Source organism: Euleptes europaea, chromosome 4 (assembly GCF_029931775.1).
Source record: "Euleptes europaea isolate rEulEur1 chromosome 4, rEulEur1.hap1, whole genome shotgun sequence".
NCBI lineage: Eukaryota > Metazoa > Chordata > Lepidosauria > Squamata > Sphaerodactylidae > Euleptes > Euleptes europaea.
The window spans coordinates 56,082,436-56,102,548 of record NC_079315.1 but is presented as its reverse complement, the minus strand read 5'-3'; the positions used below and the strand labels follow the sequence as shown (position 1 = coordinate 56,102,548).

The 20,113-nt window shown below is 38.9% G+C and overlaps 1 protein-coding gene across 5 annotated transcripts in view; it reads right to left on the bottom strand.

Moving 5' to 3' along the window:
- NTRK2 (neurotrophic receptor tyrosine kinase 2) overlaps positions 1 to 20,113 on the bottom strand; it is a 190,021-nt gene that overhangs the window by 132,563 nt on the left and 37,345 nt on the right. For 3 of the 5 annotated variants that reach the window (XM_056847989.1, XM_056847991.1, XM_056847988.1), the window contains 3 exons: positions 15,064 to 15,200; positions 8,741 to 8,873; positions 6,961 to 7,260 (listed from right to left, as the gene is read on the bottom strand). In XM_056847989.1, coding sequence (XP_056703967.1) covers positions 6,961 to 7,260; positions 8,741 to 8,873; positions 15,064 to 15,200 — 570 coding nt within the window. The remainder of the gene's footprint in view (positions 1 to 6,960; positions 7,261 to 8,740; positions 8,874 to 15,063; positions 15,201 to 20,113) is intronic. The other 2 variants (XM_056847990.1, XM_056847987.1) reach the window with 1 other exon arrangement.

Sequence of the window (20,113 nt, the reverse complement as noted above, 5' to 3'; positions counted from 1 at the left end):
AAATCAAAATGCCTTAGAAATGATGCATAACTGAAAAGTACCAAGAAAGTTGCCTTTTTCAACACATCATGTTTATAAACAAAAAGGTTAAGTTTAATAGCCTAAATCCAACAACTGAAGTTTCTTATGTGGGGATAGTGATTTCCAACCTCCAGCCGCAGCCTGAAATTTTGTTTTTGGCTTTTAGTGGAATCTTGGGAACATAATAACAGACTGGGGATGGTGGGAATTACCACCACCTCTTAAGAAAACTGAAGCACTTGTAAGCCTTCAGATTGAAAATATTAAAAATGCATACAAGCACTTTTTAACATGAGCTGAAAAGTAAATGAGCAGATTACACCTTCTAGAAATTTAATTCATCCACAAATAACTAGTACTGATGCTCATCATGGAAAGAGAGTAGATAAATATATTTTAATATGAAATAGTTTTACAATAAATTCTTGTTTATTGTACAATGTATCAACACTTAATGGCAGAAGAATAACCTGTTCTGGATGCTCAGAAAAGAGCTTTTCAGTATTTATTCATTCATTCAGCCCTCCAAGTGCCTTCATTTTAGATACATCACCCTGTAGCCAATTGTGTATGTTCCTTTATGTGTTGCATAAAATGCTATTTCAATGTATTGCTCTTAGAACTATATACTCCTGGGGCCTATGAAGCGGAAGCTGTAGGCAGACTCCATTTTTAATCAAAACAGGGAATCATAATAGGAATTAATTCAATAAAATGCCATCTCATGATCAGAAAGCCAGGTCCCATGAGAAATTGTCAGATCACTTCATCAACTGCTTGTCATATGACTCCATCAGATCTCCCCACTAAAGACTCCAACTAAAACGAACAACCTGTGATACCACCCCTTTCAGAGTGTCCAGAGTAACACATACTATGCCAGATAAAACCATCAAGTTCACCACTGTGACCCTTGACAACATTCACACTTCAGGATCAGGAAACCTCTGGATTTCTCTCTCCTTTTCTTAATCATCTATTCTGCCCCCCATTCCTTTCTCTTTTTCTCTCCCTTGCCCCAGTCATCCTTTCTCACAGATTCCCCCACATCCCCCCCAGGCTATAGTGCTTATTTTCCACCACCCTCTTTTTCTCTTTCATGGAGTGCTCCCTCTCTCCCTCTCCCTTTTATTGCTAGTCTTATTTGACTATTGTTACTCTAAATACATTCATGGGGGGTCCACTAAGAACCTAAAAATGAAAAGCTTTACACCTCTCCTGTGATAAAGTGTTTATGTTTTTTTTCCGACTCATAAGCTACAGGAACAGTGACACATTCTCCTGATAAACTCCCACCTGTGTCAAAGCATGATACCACTGATCTCTGAGCAAGACCAGAACACAGCACATTCCCACCATCAAAAGAGATTAGTGTTGCATTGTGTTAACCTAATAGTTAAAGTCATCACTGTGTGCTGGATGAGCACATTTTGAGTATACTCTTAGATATTAATTTATTATAAAAACACATAAAACAGAAAGATCAAAGAACATACAAAGCATGACCCAGACAAAGTTAAAGACTTTTAAATTTCAGATTTTTCAGTGGAAGAGTAATCACGTGCTGAAATATCTTCCTGTTAAATCCATAAAATTTACAAGTGTATTCAACAATGACTGGATTAGGCCTTTAATAAACATATGAAATGCTGTTCAAATAGCATCCAGCTTAACCATAATTGAGTTTAAAAAACAATCTTTAATTTGTCTCAGTCATTTAAGTAGTCCCTTTAACTTTTGTATATATTTAAAATAGAAAATGAAAATATACCGGGTCCCATATAACCGATATGCTCATAGAATGGGCTACCTAAACAGCAAAAAGAAAAAAGAGAGGTCATAGATATAGAACAGAAAGTGATATTTTGTAATTAACAATAATGTTAATCACTTTAACATCACTTTAAACAAGTGATGTCATATGTCATCAAATTAAGTTCTAAAATCTATATACTTCATATTTAACAAACTTCTTAATAGTTCCAGGGACCCAGAAAATGCCTGTATTTGTATTTCATTCAGAATGTGAGAAATTCAGTGTACATGGAAGCACATCATACACTACTGCTCAATTTATCTTTGTGGGAAATAAGAGTAATAACCACTTAGAATATAACCTGTGCCCTTGGAATACACAAAATTTAATATTCTTAAGATCAGAATTCATTCTTCAGCTTGCATAAAGAAGTTTATACCAGTGAGTTTTTTATTGTAATACCTTCCACTGTAGCTTTTTGCAAGAAAAATAAAGCTTTAGGACGGTCAGACAAAAAGATAGCAGTCTGAATATCACCACTGCATTCATTATTCAAGTCATATTCTTTTTAACTAGCTCACATGCAAGGTCAAACAGAGGGGGACCCAAGAGCGTCGTTTGACCTGGGCCTCAAACTCAAAATTTAAATGCTTGTTAATATTTTGGCATTTGATAAGTTTAATAATATATGGCTCAGTCTCGGGGATGGGGGATTGCTTCGTTCTCATGTGCTGCAGTTGTTGTTTTTAATTTTTACTTCCTAAAAAACTGGAAGTAGCCTGGGACTTTTCTGGACTTCTGAGAGGGCCTTCCCACCGGCTGAATTTTCAAAGACAGTAAAATGGTTCAGGCACACAAAACCAAGGTTATCAATCAAGAAATAGTCTGTGTGCAATGTTTTTTTAAAATAAATCAAATGGAACTACTTTCCCTCTAATGCTATCTGAAAATATAAAGACAGTGGGAAAAGACTGGCCCTACCTCCATACATTTAACAGGAAAAAAATCCAGAGTTTAAAAATGTCTGCACTTTACTCAGTGGAGATAAAGTACATCCGTAGTATCCTGCTTCAGTTGCCTACTTACTGCTTTACTAGCAAAATTCCTATTATTATGGTTTGCATAGAAAGCCCATATATTTTCAGGCACCTGTTAGGAAGACTTCTTTGAGCTTGCTTGCGGTGCCTACCTGTAAAGTCTGTCACATCTGTGCCTGGGAACCAGAAGTCCACCAAGTTCTGCTCTGTGGAGGAAGACCTCTGTGAGCTTGCTTGTGAGACTCTGTAGTGCCTACCTGTAAGATCTGTCCCACCTGGCCTTGTAAAGGGGATTGACCCTACAAGCTTTTTCAGAAACCATCAGTCCAAGATCCCCTCTATGTCTACCTGGAAGACCTCTTTGAGCTTGCTTAAGAGGTTCAATGGTGCTTTCCTGCAAGATCTTTTTTTCACCTTTGTTTGTAAAGTGTTGCAGACCTGCAAGCCTTTTGAGAAAGAGGCAGCCCAAGGAAAATGATGAACCATGGTGACAGAGGACTTTGCTCTTTAGGTACAAATATTCTGCATGTCATAGAATATATACCTTTAGGAAGAGAAAACTCCAAGTGCAAAGCATACCCACCCACCTTGTCTCATCTCCATTCCTTCAGAAACCTAAATAAAAAAGGTTGCTGCCATCTGTTGGCTTTTATCTCCTTCTTTCAGACAACTATTGGAAAGTTGTGATAGCACATATAGAGGAGCTGATAAAGTGACTGATAAATTGCTTAAAGACTGGATTAAGAGACTACAAGGTTCCAGACAAGAGGTAAAGCAAATTTACCTGCCCTCTTCTAGAGAATCAGTTCACATAAGCCCTTGCTATTCAGCTGAACCGTAACGTATCATGAAAAATTTCAATATAGAAAGGCCATTTTAAGCTTCCAGACTTTGAAGACTAAGATCTTTTCCACTTCAGCCCCTGACAAGATTGCATGCAATATAGTGTACAATGCTGTATAATGTATATATTACATGAATCCCTTGAGAGTTCCACCAGGATTGGGCCAGGGCCAAAAACGCCCTGGCCCTGGTTGAGGACAGCTGGACACTTCTCGGGCCAAGGACTACCTGCAAGTTGTTGTTTGCTGAGTGCAATGCTCTTTGGGGGGCGTACCAGGAGAGGTGGTCCTGAAGATACAATGGTCCCAGACAGTTTAGGGCTTTAAAGGTTAACACCAATACATTGAAGCTGATCTGGTACTCCACCTGGAGCCAGTACAGTTGCCAGAGTACAGGCTGAATATGTGCTCTCAGCAGGGTCCCCATAGGGACCCTCACTGCTGCATTCTGGACCAGCTGGAGCTTCCAGAGCAGTCTCAAGGGCAGCCCTGCGTAAATGCCCACGTTCCCTTCCATCTGCCCTGGAGCATAGTTCCTTATGCTAAATACTCCTACCCAGGTTCTTAGCCTTGACAGTATATGGTATTAAAGTGTGTCAAAGAGATAGAACACTGTCACTGGCTATTAAATATAGATATATCTATAACATTTAGTTAGCCTCCTCCAAAGAGAAATGGAAACAAGTGAAATTTTGCTTTGTACTCCTAACCTATTATCACAGTAGAATGACTACTCACAAATGACATATTATGTGGTGCTTGATTGTATTCTAATGCACACTATTCTTTCAAAAAGAACTCATGCATTATTGATCTTAGAGATCTCATACTATGATGATGATTCCTTATTATATTTAAGAACTGATAGATACATTTGTGGTGGTGGAGGAGGAAAGTGCCATCAAGTTGCAGCTGACTTATGGTGGTCCCATAAACAAGAGATGTTCGGAGGTGGTTTGCCATTGCCTGCCCCTGCATAGCAGCCCTGGACTTCCTTGATGGTCTCCCATCCAAGAACTAACCAGGGCTGCTTAGCTTCTGAGATCTAACAAGATCAGGTTTCTCTGGGTCATCCAGATCAGGGCTATATTTGTTACAGCTTTTTATTTAACTTCTGTTCTATCCTGAAAGTATATGATCACAAAGTCAATTATAAGCTCTTCATTAGTCTTGAATCTAAAGACTTGTTGACAACTGTACACTACATATGTAAATTTTAAGTAGGAAACTTTGGGTTTTGTCACATAATACCTGATTTCCCCAAGGCTAGTTGAGCTCCACTAGAGCCTGGACTAACACAAACAAGCTTCTATTTGCCCTCCTCTGGGTAACAGGCCATTGACCACAGATGCTCCATGATGCAAGTAAGCTTTTTTTCAGGCCTTCATTGGGGAAGCTCAGAACCCTGTTAGGTGTTTGAAAACCATCGGAAATGGAGCACCATCTATGTAGAGCAGGGGTATCCCCCAAAACTGTCCAGCCTATCACAGTTCCCTGCCACTCAACCAGCAACACTTTAAGCCCATTTCATTAGAAATTTCATTAGAAATGGTAATGTGAGATAATAAGAGGATACTGCTTAGTAACACAAAGGAGGAACCAAAAGTACGGCTTAGTCTAGACTGGGTTACTAGGACAGATGTGCGAAGTTATTTTCTGACATTCTAACATGTAGGAAGCAAGGTTCTTTCCCAAAGTCTATAGCGCCAACTTACTACTAGCCCCAGGACAGATCAAGGCTTTTTGCAAATATTTTTCTCATTTTATCCTCTCAACCTGAAACATAATTTCCCCTTCCTACATGGAACATTTTCTAAAGGATAACTTAGCCTTCTCTGAGGAATCTCTACCTAACTAGTTTGTTACTTTCTTCAGTAAAACACGAACTCATTTAGGTCTGTTTGCTAGGTGGAAAGGGTGCTTATGTTCTTTCATTTCATTGGTGGACTTCTTGAACCATTTGGCAAGTTATGAGGAATGAAGAAAAAATATAATCCAACCATGAAGAGCTAGGAGGGCTTACTGACATTTTGAGGTATACAGGATACCCCAAGAGGTATAACAGATATGTTATGACATCCTGCCAGCACTATAGTATATAGTAAAATAAGGGTTGCCAACTGTGGCTTGGTAAATTACTGAAGATTTGGGGCGGTGACTAGGAAGGATAGAGTATGGGAAGGGGAGGGAGCTCACTGGGGGTGTGATGCTATATAATCTGCCCTCAGAAGTTGCCATTTCTTCCAGGGAACTCATCTCTATAGTGTGGAGATCAGTTATAAATCCAGGGAAATTCTTGGAAGTTGGCAACCTTACGTAAAATACCGTAAAATGTATGTTGTCTTGTTCACCACAAAAGCAAAACAACAACAACCAAACCCGGCACATCAGAGCTTCTTATGGTTTACAATTTTGCTATGATTTAATTATTTTAAAAACTGAATAAAATGATGAAAATTGTCATTATGAAATACTGCAGCTATTAAAAGCTAAAATCACAAATATATTAAAGAAACTGTGCTCTTATAAATTGAAAATATTTGAGTATGACACAGCTAAATACAATCCCTACATACACAATTCATCCTCCCACTGTGTAGCTCCATATTCAGGGAAGGGCTTAGGGAAAGAATGAACAGCACTTTCACTGGAGAATTGTCTGTTGTGAATAATGAGAGAAGAAAGGAGGGAGGGAGGCTGGTATGCACCTGTTGTGCAGAGACCCACCTGCCCCTCTCCTCTCCACAGCCTTAGGCTGCAAGTTAAGAAAATAATTAGATAACAATATGTTTCAGTACACGACAACATTTGTATAATCTGCACCCAAAAAACATTGGATTGCAGACCAAATCTGTGTAAATAGTATCTGGTACCTCAGCCTCACAATAAAAAAAAATCTGTCATCCCACCTACCTTCCTCCCAACCCTCTGTTAACTATGGAACAAAAGTTAAGCAAAGTCTACATTTAGCAATTATGGCCTTCCATGGGCAGAATTAAACCTTTAACTTTTCATTGCAATATGTAGTAATAGCAAAAGGATACTTTAATTATGATTTTGGCCATTTTAATAATACTACTAAAAACAGCCTGTTACCATCTTCTGCTCTGAGAGAATGGTTTCATCAAATTTGCATGTCCTTACTTTTCAGTATTTAAAAGGTGACTTTATACCCTAAAATACCTATAATGGAGTTCCACTAAAAAGCTGAATCCCCCCCCCCAAGAAACCTCATCTTAAATTCAGTAGCATCATAAAACAAACAACAACTGCCTCAATTATATTACAGAAAAATTATACTTACTACCTCCAGGATCTTCCATAAAATAGGCAGAAATGCTTGCTTCATCTTTTCCATATTGATTGTATGCCACCAAGGTATAATCTCCATTGTTCACATGAGTAGGGTTATCCAACTGAAGGCAGCCATGGTATTCAGTCTGATTGATAACATGTATTTTTGTCCAGATATAGTCTGATTCATTCAGTTTTACCCCATCATGCAACCATGTTAGGGTAGGTTGTGGGTTCCCTCTTACACTGAATGGAATACACCAGTGGTGGTCTGGATATGGCAGTTCAAGAAATGTGATATTTGGTGCAACTATATTAAAACAGCAAAAGTAACATCAGTATCCCATAAATTATTATGTATGCATACTAATCAGCCTGTCCTAAATAATTTAAGATTAAGGAACTGACAATAAACTTGTCTTCATATAAACTTCATATATCTAATTAATAAAGGAATTCTCTAAAACAAAAAGATAATTTATGCTATGATTTAATCTTTCCTTTTCACTATTTCCCTGTCGTTAACTTGCTTATATCCTTTACATATCGTGCTTCCTATCTTCTTCATGACTATGTTGGTTCTGTCTAAACCTATAATACTTCTGGCATTTACTTACAGTTCCTCTTTTGAATCTACTCTGCCATGAATGTTATTTCAGCAAATTTCTCATTAAAATGAAAGTTGACATAATCAGAAAAGCTCAACTTAAACAGTAATATGCAACAAAATTATTTCTTAAACTTTACTTGTGCATCAATCCAGAAATAAATTTGTCTGTGGTATACTCTTCCCTAGATTTTTTGTTTTTGTTTTTTGCCATCAAATCACATCTAGGGGTACACAACAATTTTTTTCCAGTATTTTTGGGGTTTGGGTTTATTAAACCTGGACAATTTCAAAATATCCAAAAAACCTAGATTTTCCAAAAAAATGTGGGTTAATAAACTTAAACCCCAAAAATACGACAGGGACGCTAAACTGAAGGCTGGGCTCACTGCAAGAGAGCCCAGAGTTCAGTTTAGCGTCCTCACCGCAATAGGAAGGTAGGGGTGTTCCTACCCCTGCTACCTGCGGGCTCTGTGGAGTCAGAGCCCACAGGCAGTGGGATAGGAATGCCCCTCTCTCAAATCTGCACCACCCGCTTTCTCCAGAGTCTGGAGAAGGCAGGCATCAAGGATTCGTCTCAAATCCATGCTGCCCCCATTCTCCAGAGTCTGGAGAAGGCAGGCACCATGGATTTGTCTCAGATCCAGCTGGAGTATCACCGCTGCGCTGAAGAACTAAATGTTTAGCTTGGAGGTCTCCCATTCAAATATTCACCAGGCTCGACCCTGCTTAGCTTCTGAGATCTGACAAGATCATGTTAGCCTGGGCTATCCAGGTCAGGGCTCCCAGGATCTTACAGAAGAAACCTAACTGTCCACCATAAACTAGGGAACTGAACTAGATCAGAAAGATACAGTTTTAGTAAAAGCCAGCAGTGCAGTGATGGAACCAATTTCAAATCTCTTTCTTAGTAATCTCAGATATACATTGAACTGAGGAAACCATTTCAAAACTTCCAGGGAAGATCTTTGTGAATAAGTGGGTGTAGTGATAGCTTTAACAATTAAATGCTACTAAGAAAGGGGGGGAGTTTTTCTCTGCAATTCATTACATGCAAACATGCACTATATAAATAATGTGTCCCCCTGTAAAGGATCAGCAGAAAGTCTAGCATTAAAGTTCCCTATTGATACTATTTGGCTATCATTATTAGCTAAAACTGTACACAAGACTATTTACATACAGAACACTGTGAGATCAACAGAAACTTGGTCTTCGCCCACACTGTTTTCTGCTATACAAGAAATCAGTGCTCCACTGTCATTGGATGAGACATTCTTTATGGTAAAAGAAGCTGGGTTCTTATTTGTATCGCTCTAGAACAAGAACAACAAGAAAGAAATGGATTAGGAATAGTTCTGTTGCGTCCTACATGAGGAACATTTGCTTTTTGCAAACTCTTAAAACTTTACTGAAATTTATGTAATTAATTAATTAAAATTATATCCCATTGTCTCAATGCTTCTGGTCTAACAAAGTAGTTCACAGTCATTAGAAAGGGGGAGGGATGAAACTTTAATAAAAAGACTAAGGGTTAGATCTAGCAGAAGAGTTCATAGAAGTAGCTAGCATAGTGGATCATTCTTTTCCTTCCCCTTCCCCAAGCAGCTTGCCAATTGTCCCAAAAATCTCTCTGAGGCTTGGAAAACCTCACAAGCAAAATGAACCACTGGATGGAACACTGCACCTGTGAGGGAGAAATAAGGAAAAATCATCTCTTTTTCCCTCCTCTGCTGATACAATCAACAAGTAGAAGAGAGTGTCAATTTTTCCTGGTTCCCCATCATTGCTGCAGTGCACCATCATGGGGTTCACTGTGCATGCAAAGCTCTCCCAATTCTCAGAGAAGTCGTGGGTAGGGTTGGTAGCACAAGGCTGGCAACTAGCAGGAGCTTACCTGGGAGGCCAGCCTCACTGGCAACATCACTACGAACACAAACTGGAAGTGATGTTATCATGTAGGCAGGTGACACTTCAGCTTTGCCCAAAGCTCTATGGCAGGGGTGGGGAACGTCAAGCCCAGAGGCCATTTAAGGCCCCCGAAATAATTTTGTCTGGCCCTTCGTGGGTCCTGGCAGATCTCTAGCTCAGAAGGATCTAAGACTGATGACCTGCACCCTCCTGGGGACAGGAATAGCTTCTATTCAAGGCAGGTGTGAGTTTGTTTTGCTGAGAAAAGCAACCCTTTTCCCCCCTTGCAGAAGAGTCGTTAGCTATGGAGCTGCTAGGGCCGGCCAAGAAACTGTGTTAACCCTTTCCCACCAGGGCCATTGGTTGGCTAATTTTTAAGTTGATAATTTTGTATGGCCCGCGAATAATGTTATAAATATCCAAATGGCCCTTGGAGGAAAAAAGGTTCCCCACCCCTGCTCTATGGTTTAACCATAGAGTTTTGGCTGAATGCAAGACTGTCAACCCAACATTATGATGGCACTTCTGGGTCATGCCAGAAGTGATATCATGGCATCAACAACTATTGCACGCACTCCCATTCGCATGGAAAGATCTGCTCCACCATTTCCTCCTGTGAATTATTCCACTGGACACAACTGTAAAGAATACAGAAATTTATACCCACAGCAGCCCCCACTCCCAGTAAAAAAATATTAGATAAAAGTTAAACAACTTGGTGAAAAAAATGTTAAACTTTCCTCCTAAAACTAGCAAAGTTAGGCTAGGCACCAGGCTGGAAGGGAATTTCATAGTTGGCTCTTTCCTTTGCGGTCACCCATCTTACTTCTGCAGGTGGGGGCACACAGAGAAGGGCCTATCTAGCAAATGTAAATTATTGGACGGGGCATAAGAATAAGGCAGTCCTCTAAGGTCATTTATGCATGGGAGTTTTACCTGAGGTTCGTTGCTGGCTAGACCCACACTTTCCAGTTGGGAATCTCTGCACCAAGCTCTCTCCAAGCTCAAATCAAGTCCTGCCCCTTTAAATGCTGCTTTGTAATTGTCTTACTTTGCAGTGCTCACTGTGAGAAGATTCCCCACCCCAAAACACAATTGCCACATAAAAAAGCATTTTAAGAACAAAAAACAAAACAAAAAAACTGAGCAATCTGAAAGAAAGGGGGGGGGGATCCAAGCCTTGATTTTAAAAAGCCTCTTTTGCTCAGAAAGAGCCCTGAGGAAGCAGGAAGCGTTTGAATCCCCGCCTCTTTACAGGCTGCTTTGTAACTGTCTGTGACAGATACCAATCTTCCTGTGGCCAGAGCTTTGCCTTATGCATTTTGAGCTGGGCTGAGCTCAGGGGAGAGGGAAGAGTTGGGTTAACAGAGGAATGGGAATGATTAAAGGAAAGGAAATTGATTTCAAGAATATACAAGATATTAATTGATCAGGAAAATAAAACGGCATCATCATTAAAGACGATATGGGAAGGGGAGTTAAAAACAAATTTGAGTGAGGAGGAGTGGAAGGAATTTTTTTTAAAAAAACCATTCAAATCGATATCCATGTAAATTCAGGAACATGGTATAAAAGTATTGCAGAAATGGTACTTTACCCCACTAAAATTACATCTTATAAATAAGGAAGTAAATAGGCATTGTTGGAGAGGATGTGGGGAAATTGGTACATTTATTCACATGTGGTGGGACTGTCCAGTTATACTAAAATATTGGAAAGAAATTTTTAAGGAAATTGAGGCGATTACCAAAGAAAAAGTAGAACCCTCAGTGCAGATAGTTCTCCTGAATCTATTTTTGAACAAAAATGGGAATTGTACACAGAAAACATTAGTAAGTTTTTTATTATAGCAGCGAGGTTGGTAATCGCCATGAATTGGAAAATGGCAGAAAATATTACTTTGGACAGGTGGCGACAGAAAATAAAAATGTTCATGATTTTGGAAAAAATTACTTTTAATACCAGAGTAATTTAAGGATATAAGGTGGGGAAGAATTTAATAATGTTTGGGGTAATTTGTTACTTTATTTTGGTAAAACCTATGACTGTAATATAAGTAATTTAATTAGGTAAACCAATATTTTTTGTCTTAATGAGCAGAGAATTAGTGGAATGTATTGATGGTCACATTGGGGTTTGAAAATGAAGTTCAAGAATGGCCTTTTTCGTTGGTCTATGTAATTTTTGTTATCGTTGTTGTTGTATTGGTCTATGTAATCTATGTATTGGTTTTTTCATTCTTAATTTCTGATGTTCCTGGTTTTGCACTTTTTAACAATAAAACTCTTTAAAAAAAAAAAAAAAGGAACGGGAAGACCCAGACATTGTGAGGGCCGGCAGAGAGGTTATTTTCAATGGGCAGAAAACACATGCAGAACTCTAAGGAACAACCGAGTCATACGGGGCGAACATGAGTTCAAGTACCCATGCACAAGTGACCTAAGTTACAGTTTTAAAGACCGTAACCAAATTTTTGAACTGGGTCCAGAAATAACCAGGAAACTAATGAAGATCTTTAACAATTTTTATTACATTGTTTCTATGGGAAGCCCTTGATAGTAATAGACAGTATTTTGTACCTTCTGAAGCTTCTAAACTCTTTTTAAGGGTTGTCCCCGTGTACATTGTAATACTCCAATCTGATTTGAAACTGTGACCAAATTATACCAGCTGGGGGAAAACCACTCTTTAGAGGGAGTGCAACCCCCTTACAGAAAAGACCATGTCTGTATATCTCTACCACTTTCATCATTAAGAATTGCACCTCCTTGTCTGGACTATTACCATCTCCAAACACAAATTTATGACATGCCTCACATGGTTCACAAGAGAGTTATACACATGCTAATGGCATTATACTCCCAGTCCTCAGGTGACCTCTTCCACAAGCTTCATGTAGACATTAAATAGACATCAAACACCTGGGTGGACCTTCTTAATAGGTTCCCCACATCTGCAGACATTACAAGCTACAATCAGCCTGAATCTCACCAGATGATGGTTGATCCATGAAAGGGAAACAATTGTACCACTGCACCATGTGACCTTAAATCAGAACAGAAAACCAGATCCAGCGTACAACGTACCACATAGGCAGATGATCAAATGCATTGAGACAGTCCCCTGGCTGCTACGAAGCTGTACCTATTAAGGAGCTGCTGGCATGGATGTTGAAATGCCGGAGGATTAATAGCCCCAAAGACCTCACCATCAGGTCTGAGACAAGCTTAAGGAGCTTAGGCAAGAAGGATTCTGTGGACCAGGGTGAGGAGTACACCAGAAATATCTCAACAAGGTCACCCAGCAACAAGCACATACATTTGAATCTGAAATCCTGTTGGTGGGGGTGACAGTATCCCAACAGAACAGTGTGACGTCCCCTTCCTGACAACGAAGCTTTGACTGTTGCTGCACTGAGAATCCTTGAAGACCCAAGCAAGACATATTTACTCCCCTCAGCTCACCTAATCAGGTCTCAGTAATGCATGCCAAGTCAGTCCTGTCATGCAGCATCATGAAAAACACACCCAAACAATTGTCTCTTGCCAGATGCAATAGAACCCACTGCAGGGAGACCTTCCAGCATCACCTGACCATGCTAAGGTTGCCACAGGAACAGCCTCTTGGAAAGCAATCATAAGTCATCGTTCCCAGGTCCTGTTCAGTCTTGCCTCCAAGGTTCCCTATGTGATTGGTGGTTGGCTATTTCAACTTAAATGTACAAAATTATTTTATCTAACATTAATAAAGTGCCTGTCAGTTTGAAGAGCTATATTTTGGTCTCCAGCTATGTATTCTCTTTTTCACTGGATAGATTTGCTTTCTGGGAAACAAGCCAGGAAACAAACAGAGATGGAGATCTATTTGCAGATCAACTATGACCTTCCTTTTATCAGAGGCTATCAATCGCTGTATGGTCTGTGAACATAGATATATTACCTCCCCCAAGTCACAGTCACTCTGAACTTCTGGTCTGTGTTCACATACTATCTGATAGGAGAATATATGACCCTGGAAACTAAGAGGGGCCAATATATTTTAGTTGGGTATTCTTGTAAGCCCTAAAGTAGTTTAAAATTTGGCCTGTAGAATAGTAACACACAGGAAAAGCCATTAGCTCTAGTGCAATAATTTCACATAGCTTATACCTCCCCTCAAAAATGGTCAATTAATTAGATTATTTGAAATGATTCTTGAATACAAGATTCCAAACAATAAAAGCAAACATGTTCATTAAAATCCATGTTCCCTTCCATGCTCGCTTTCTGTTCACATTAAAAATCAAAACAAAACATCTCCTTAGGTACTCCGTAGCTTTTTGTTGGCAAACATATATTCCTAGACTTCCATAGGGAGGATTGCCATCTACTGCTGGGGAGGAGCTGTTTATAAGAGTCACTTCTACAGAGTGTTAAACTTCAACTTATTTATTATTATTATCCATTTGCCCCATTATTTCTGTGCTAACTTTGGGGTTGAAAAATTAACAGAATATGGAGGTATGTTATTCTTTGAACAATGAAGCTGGAGGAAAACAGTAGCTCATGGGAGTGAGAACATAGAAGTCTTTAATTTAAAAAAATTAAAGTAAAATGAATTAAAATGAATTATAATAAAATGAATTAAAAATTCATTTACTTCGTTTATTTACTGCCTTTCACCTAAATGGGGATCCAAAGTGACTCTCCTCACAACAACCCTGTGAGGTAAGTTACTCTGAGAGAGTGTGACTAGCCCAGAAACCTTCTATGGCAGAGTTGGCAATCAAACCTGGGTCTCCCTGATCCTAGTTCAACACTCTAACCGCTACACCACATTGGTCCCAGTGATGATTGCACCCAGCTTGTCATTGGCACTAATGACAAAAAAAGGTATCACATTTATTAAATAGAAGTTATGAACTCCATTGTATTAGTACTGGTCACCTTTTAAACCAAGAGGTGAAATGACAACCATTAAAAGCTTGCTAACATCTTTATAAATGTTTCTTTAGGTAAACAAAAGTTTATGAATATGTTTACAAAGAAGGATACTGAAGGACAGAATCATGAAGAAAAGAGCTAGAGTTATCTGAATGCTCTTTTCAAATGCATTTCCTGCCAACAGGATGAGAGATTATTGTCCCTGGCAGGAAGGAATGGGAAGTCTTTGGTAGCAGTGAAACAGGAAGGTGGGCCTAAGTTATGGAGAATGCCTCTTGTCTCCTTTGGGTTTAATTTCCTTGTGGGCATCATACTAAGCAGTTCATCTAGGACACAGTCACAGTGGGAAGACCAAAAGGGTGTTTGATACACTTGCAGAGTTGATAATGAAAGGAGATCCTGAACCAGCCACACGTGAGTTGTATCTTCCCACCCACAGCTAAATCAAGCTGCAGCAAAATACATACACTCTGCAATTCAGGTTTTATTCTCTCTCAGTGTATGAAAGACACATTACTGGATCACTATTCCATACCAATGTTATACAATCAAAACAGTGCTTAAGGAAAGGTAACATCTGGCCCAACGCAGAAATAAAGACAACCATAACCATGCATCTAAAAAAAGTTATAGTGCATTTGCAGATTCCAATACTTTAAGATAAAATTCTTACCTCATGTTTTGAAATAAGGCTACTGAAAATCCAAGATATCACTGGTGGTGGTGTTCCTGTGGCATCGCAATACAATGTGACACTTCTCCCTTCAAGAACAGTTAGATTATGTGTGCTCAGCTTGACTGAAGGTTTGCCTGTGAAACAATCAAGGAATACACATATGTGATATCTTTGCCACAAACACCATAGATGTACTATATGCAAAACACAGCCTCCACAGTGACAAATTTCTCTATTCTTCTGTTGCAGCTGTGAATGCCTCTCCATTCACAGCAACAACGGAACATCCACATGGTAGTTTTTCCTGCATTTTCCCAGCCACCTATAAAAAAGCAGCAATCAACATATCACTACAGCAAACTCCAGCAATGTCAATTACAGGGTTTTTTTAAGTCCTTCCTGGGGGGTGGGGGGTGGCAGCCACATAGGGTTGGGGCAAAAAAATCTGTACTGATGTGGGACTTGCAAAACTGCATACCTTTCCATCCAGAAGTAAGAAGTGTGCAGTCTTCCCCAAAATAATCACACCAAACCAGGTTTGGGAAAAATCACAACAAAGTGGGGAAAAATAAAAAAGTGGACAATTAGGGTATGATATCAAGTGGGTGGTCCAAACCCCCAAGTTAGTCATGAAAATTTATATGTAAGTGGCTACAGCTCTACAATAAACTCCAATTCATTCATTTGTTAAGGCTGTTTCTTGGAAGTGACTGAGGCATAATGCTTCATGACACCTACAATGTCGTAATTATGTTAAAATTTCAGCCATTTCATGTGGATGCCCCCACTCATGCCCCATAAAGCCTCAGAGTCTGAAACAGCAGTTGTGAGCAGGACAGGAAATGATCAATGCCCTACCACCCAGCTCAAACACTTGTTCCTCCACACAGCCTCACTTACCTAGTGTCTCTCTTCTCTTAAGCACACTGAGGAATGGCTGAGGGACACTTGGATTTTTCTATGTGATTATGCTTCACTATTGTACAATAATTAAGACACAACAGAATACTAAACATAACAGTTACAACAAAGTATTTTCCAAACACTGTATTTTCACTATTTTTAACAGTGGTTTCACTAATTATAATTTGTAATTACATACTACAATGATTTATTTTTCAGTGAAATGATGCTCATTCATCTGGGGTTACAACAATGCCAATAGCCTTTGATTTATCCCTGACAATATTAATCTAGCCCATAACCTCAGAGAATGGAGATCATTTAGAAAGCAGTTCTGAATCATAAGCAGCAGCTGCAGAAGACAAATAGAAACCAGTTCTTAAGTGGCTGCTCAGAAAAGGAAAAAGTCAGACTGCAGTGTTTCCCATGTCTAATTCTCCCTTTCTAAAGTCATCTATGCTGGTGGCAAACTGAGCTTACATATAAGAGGCTCTGTCCATGGAGGACCTATGCAAAAATGATGCCTCATGCATGAGTGTCACATAGCGGATAGATGAGATAGTAGGAGGCACACTACGGAGTGCAGACGGGCCACTGTGGAATTTTCACTTGCATCAGATCCTTGCCTGCATTGTAAAATCAACTGGTGTTTGAAAACTCAAAAAGATACATACAAGCAAGGAAAAACTTGTGTTTGAAAGATTGGAGCAGTTTCTTTCAATTCATGCAAACCTTAAATTTTCTTAAAACTCTGAAGCTTGGATGGAGAGTTCAGAAACAACCTGTGGCGCATTATCTTCAATGATATGGAATCTATATACTAATAGCAGTCAGCCAAATCTGAGGATACTTAAATCTGGTGAATGGAGCTATGAACAGGCAAGACAGATCTTTCTACAAAACTGAAAAGGGCCACAGGTTTGCAGAAAAATGTGAAATCTTAAAAAAAATACAATTTTTGCCTCAATTATTTGCTCCTTTGTTTAAGCTGCTGCTGTTGGTTTTGTTGTTTACTTTTACAGTGGCTTACTGCACTGTACATCACCTCTTGCAAATTTTCTAGAGAGGCAGTATATAAGTACATGCCTTCTGTCCTTCCACATATTTTTTTAAATTATATCTTGCTTCTCATTCCAATAGTTCTCAGGCCAGCTCACAATCAACTAAAAAAAACCACAGAAATGCCACACACCCCGCAAAAAAAAAACACCCGCAGAAACCATCAAAAAGCATCACAGAGTAACAGCAGTCAAACCCAAAATTAAGGAGAAGCCATAAAGAAATCAACCCACTTAATGAACGGCTTGGGCAAATAAATGTGCCTCCAATTAAAGAATTCTAAGATAAATTGAAAGTATATTACTTATACAATTCTTAAATTTGGGAATGTAGAAAAGGTGATTGTTGTAACAATATATATGTAATACGGAAAAATATGACATATCATATTGAAAAGGGGCCAAAAAGGAAGGAAAACTTAATTTTTAAAATTTCAGAAATAGTCTTATAAATACAATATAATAATTACTATTATAAGTATTTTTATCTAGTATATTTGATAACATGGTTCAATTTCAATATTGTGTGTATCAAGTATTAGAGTACTCTTTGAATTATATTAAGAATATTAGGATATTCACTGTTCTATACATATTATTACTTTATTATTATTACTGTCTTATACATCACTTATAATTATTATGATTTCTCTTTCAGTGCGCTTTACTCATAACAATATTGGCTGTTATATTCTCTTTTTATTCTGATGGAACGGATGCAACTATAACTGTGGTCATGATATGACCTGGGCAGCCCTAAAGCGGGGGGGGGGGTGTTATCATGGTGGCCAGGAGTGGCGCCGCCATGACACCTCTTCAGAGGCTTCCTGGCTGAAAATAAATTTACCATCCATAAAAAGTAAAAAAATAGGAAAATGCCCCCATAGACTTCAACGGGGCTACGACACTAAAAAAGATGTAGCTACGCTGCTGCGGGAAGGGGCGTTCCTCGGGAAAAAGGGATTAGGAAGCTGCCTAAAGGCAGCTCTGCCCCCAGGAACGCCCCGTGAATGCCTCTCAGGACGCCGGTGCAGACCTTGCACCACTGGAATGCTGCCAGAAGGCAGCGCCTGCACCTGAGCTGCGACATGGCGTCCCAGCACTGGCATGGATGCTACCCATGATGACATAAGTGCCCTTTATCACAGATTAAATGGGCATGGGGGCACACCGACTCATAAGGAGCTTCGCCCAATCCCTTCAGGACTGCAGCCTTAATCTTTTCTTTTCTTCTATATTTTGTGTTTATATTCTGGTTTTATATATTAGTGGGGGGTTTTAAAAGGAAAAAAGAATATTGATATAGTTTAAGGGGAAAAGATAGATATCACACAAAAATATAAATGCAGCATGCTACTCTACACAAATAACTATGGAAAGGTATAGCCAGAAAGTGCAGACATCTGTATACAACATACATTCTCCTTTATTTTCATTTTACACTTATTTTTAAAAAAACTAAAACTAAAATTATTTTTAAAAACATTTATGCTGCAAACATCCCCCCAAAATGTATTGTTTTGTATACTACTTCAAATATATATCCCACATAAATATCCCAAATTTGTTTCACCCATAATAGACCACCAAAAGATTATCATGGGTAATATTTTACTTTACCACCATTCTGAAGAAATGAACCTTCCACTTTATGCTTCAGGTTTAGTTGCATCCAGCCTGTGATCATTTCAACCATGAAAATAATCTACAGACAGTATTACCAGCTATCACTATTTCTTGCTTCACTGGTCTGCAAACGTAAATAACCTTACCAGGAAACCACAATGGTCTCATTCCATTTCTTGGCAAGTAATTTATTAGCAACTGACTGTTAAATATCCTTGCACTATCTACACTAATCTGCTACACAGCACTACGCAGGGAAATATTACCAAACAAAATGCAAAACATCTGTCAAAATAAATGACTGAAGTACTTTGACTTTCAACATCCTGACTTCTTAAAAGCAATATCTGCATGCTTTCTTGCGAGTTCACAAGTATTTAGAATGAAGTAATGACAAGGAACTTCTATGTTGTAGTAAAATTGCTAACAAGAAGCCAAGTCAAATCCTAATGCATCAAACAAGAAGTTGGTGTTTCATATCTCCTGAGATTTTCTTTCTTAGAATAAAATTGGGTCAAAAGTAGTTCATTTTCCCAGAACAGGAAGAAAAACTAGTGACCACATATTTATTACAGAGTTTAAAATAATTCATTAAAATCCCCCCACCTCAATTAAACCAGATCCTTTTTCCATGCCTGCTTTTAAAGGAAAATCTTCCATCAGAAAAATTAAAAGCATAGCGCTTCAAAGGTGTTTACATTTAGAGAGAACCCTGAAAAGGATGCTTGTGTGCTTTAACTGAAGTAGGTTCCAGGCCTTATTTGGGCTTTGAGGGGGGGCTCACAGGGCCAGGCCCAACATCAACCATTGGTAGGCCTAGCTGCTCGCTACTATCCAACAGCAGCCGCCACACAAAACCATTCATTTCCACCCTAGCCTCTTCAGGGGTATCTAGTCAAAGCAGAAAAGCCTCACCAAGCTGTTAAAATGAAAAAGCCCTGACTAAGGACAGAAGAGCAATGAAAGACAAACGCTCATGAGTGTGGCTCTTTTGAGAACATTTGTCTGTCCTGTAGTACACAGGCTATAGGTGAGGTATGATGAATAAAATTTCCCAGTATTTACCATACCATTTTGTCCATAAAACCTATAACCCATCTAACTATTTTAAGAGGACAGCAGGTGCTACCATTTATTACACCTTTCAACAAGCTAATATAATGGTCTGGGCTTAGAAAAAATGGAGCTTACTTTGGAAAGAAGAGGAACAAAATCCAGTTACTGACAACAACAAATATCATGACATCTTTCCTTATTCATTTGTACCTCCCAGTATATTTAAAGTAGAAATTAGATTTATCAAAACATCCAAGATCATGTCTGAACTTGTGGATCTGCAGTGGGCTGATCAGCACCTTTGCCATTTGTGCACTGAATGGTGCCTTCCCTGTATTGACACAACTGTCAGCATATGTATGCTCAGCATCTTCTTCTGTTTTTTTTTCCAGCAAATCTATTCC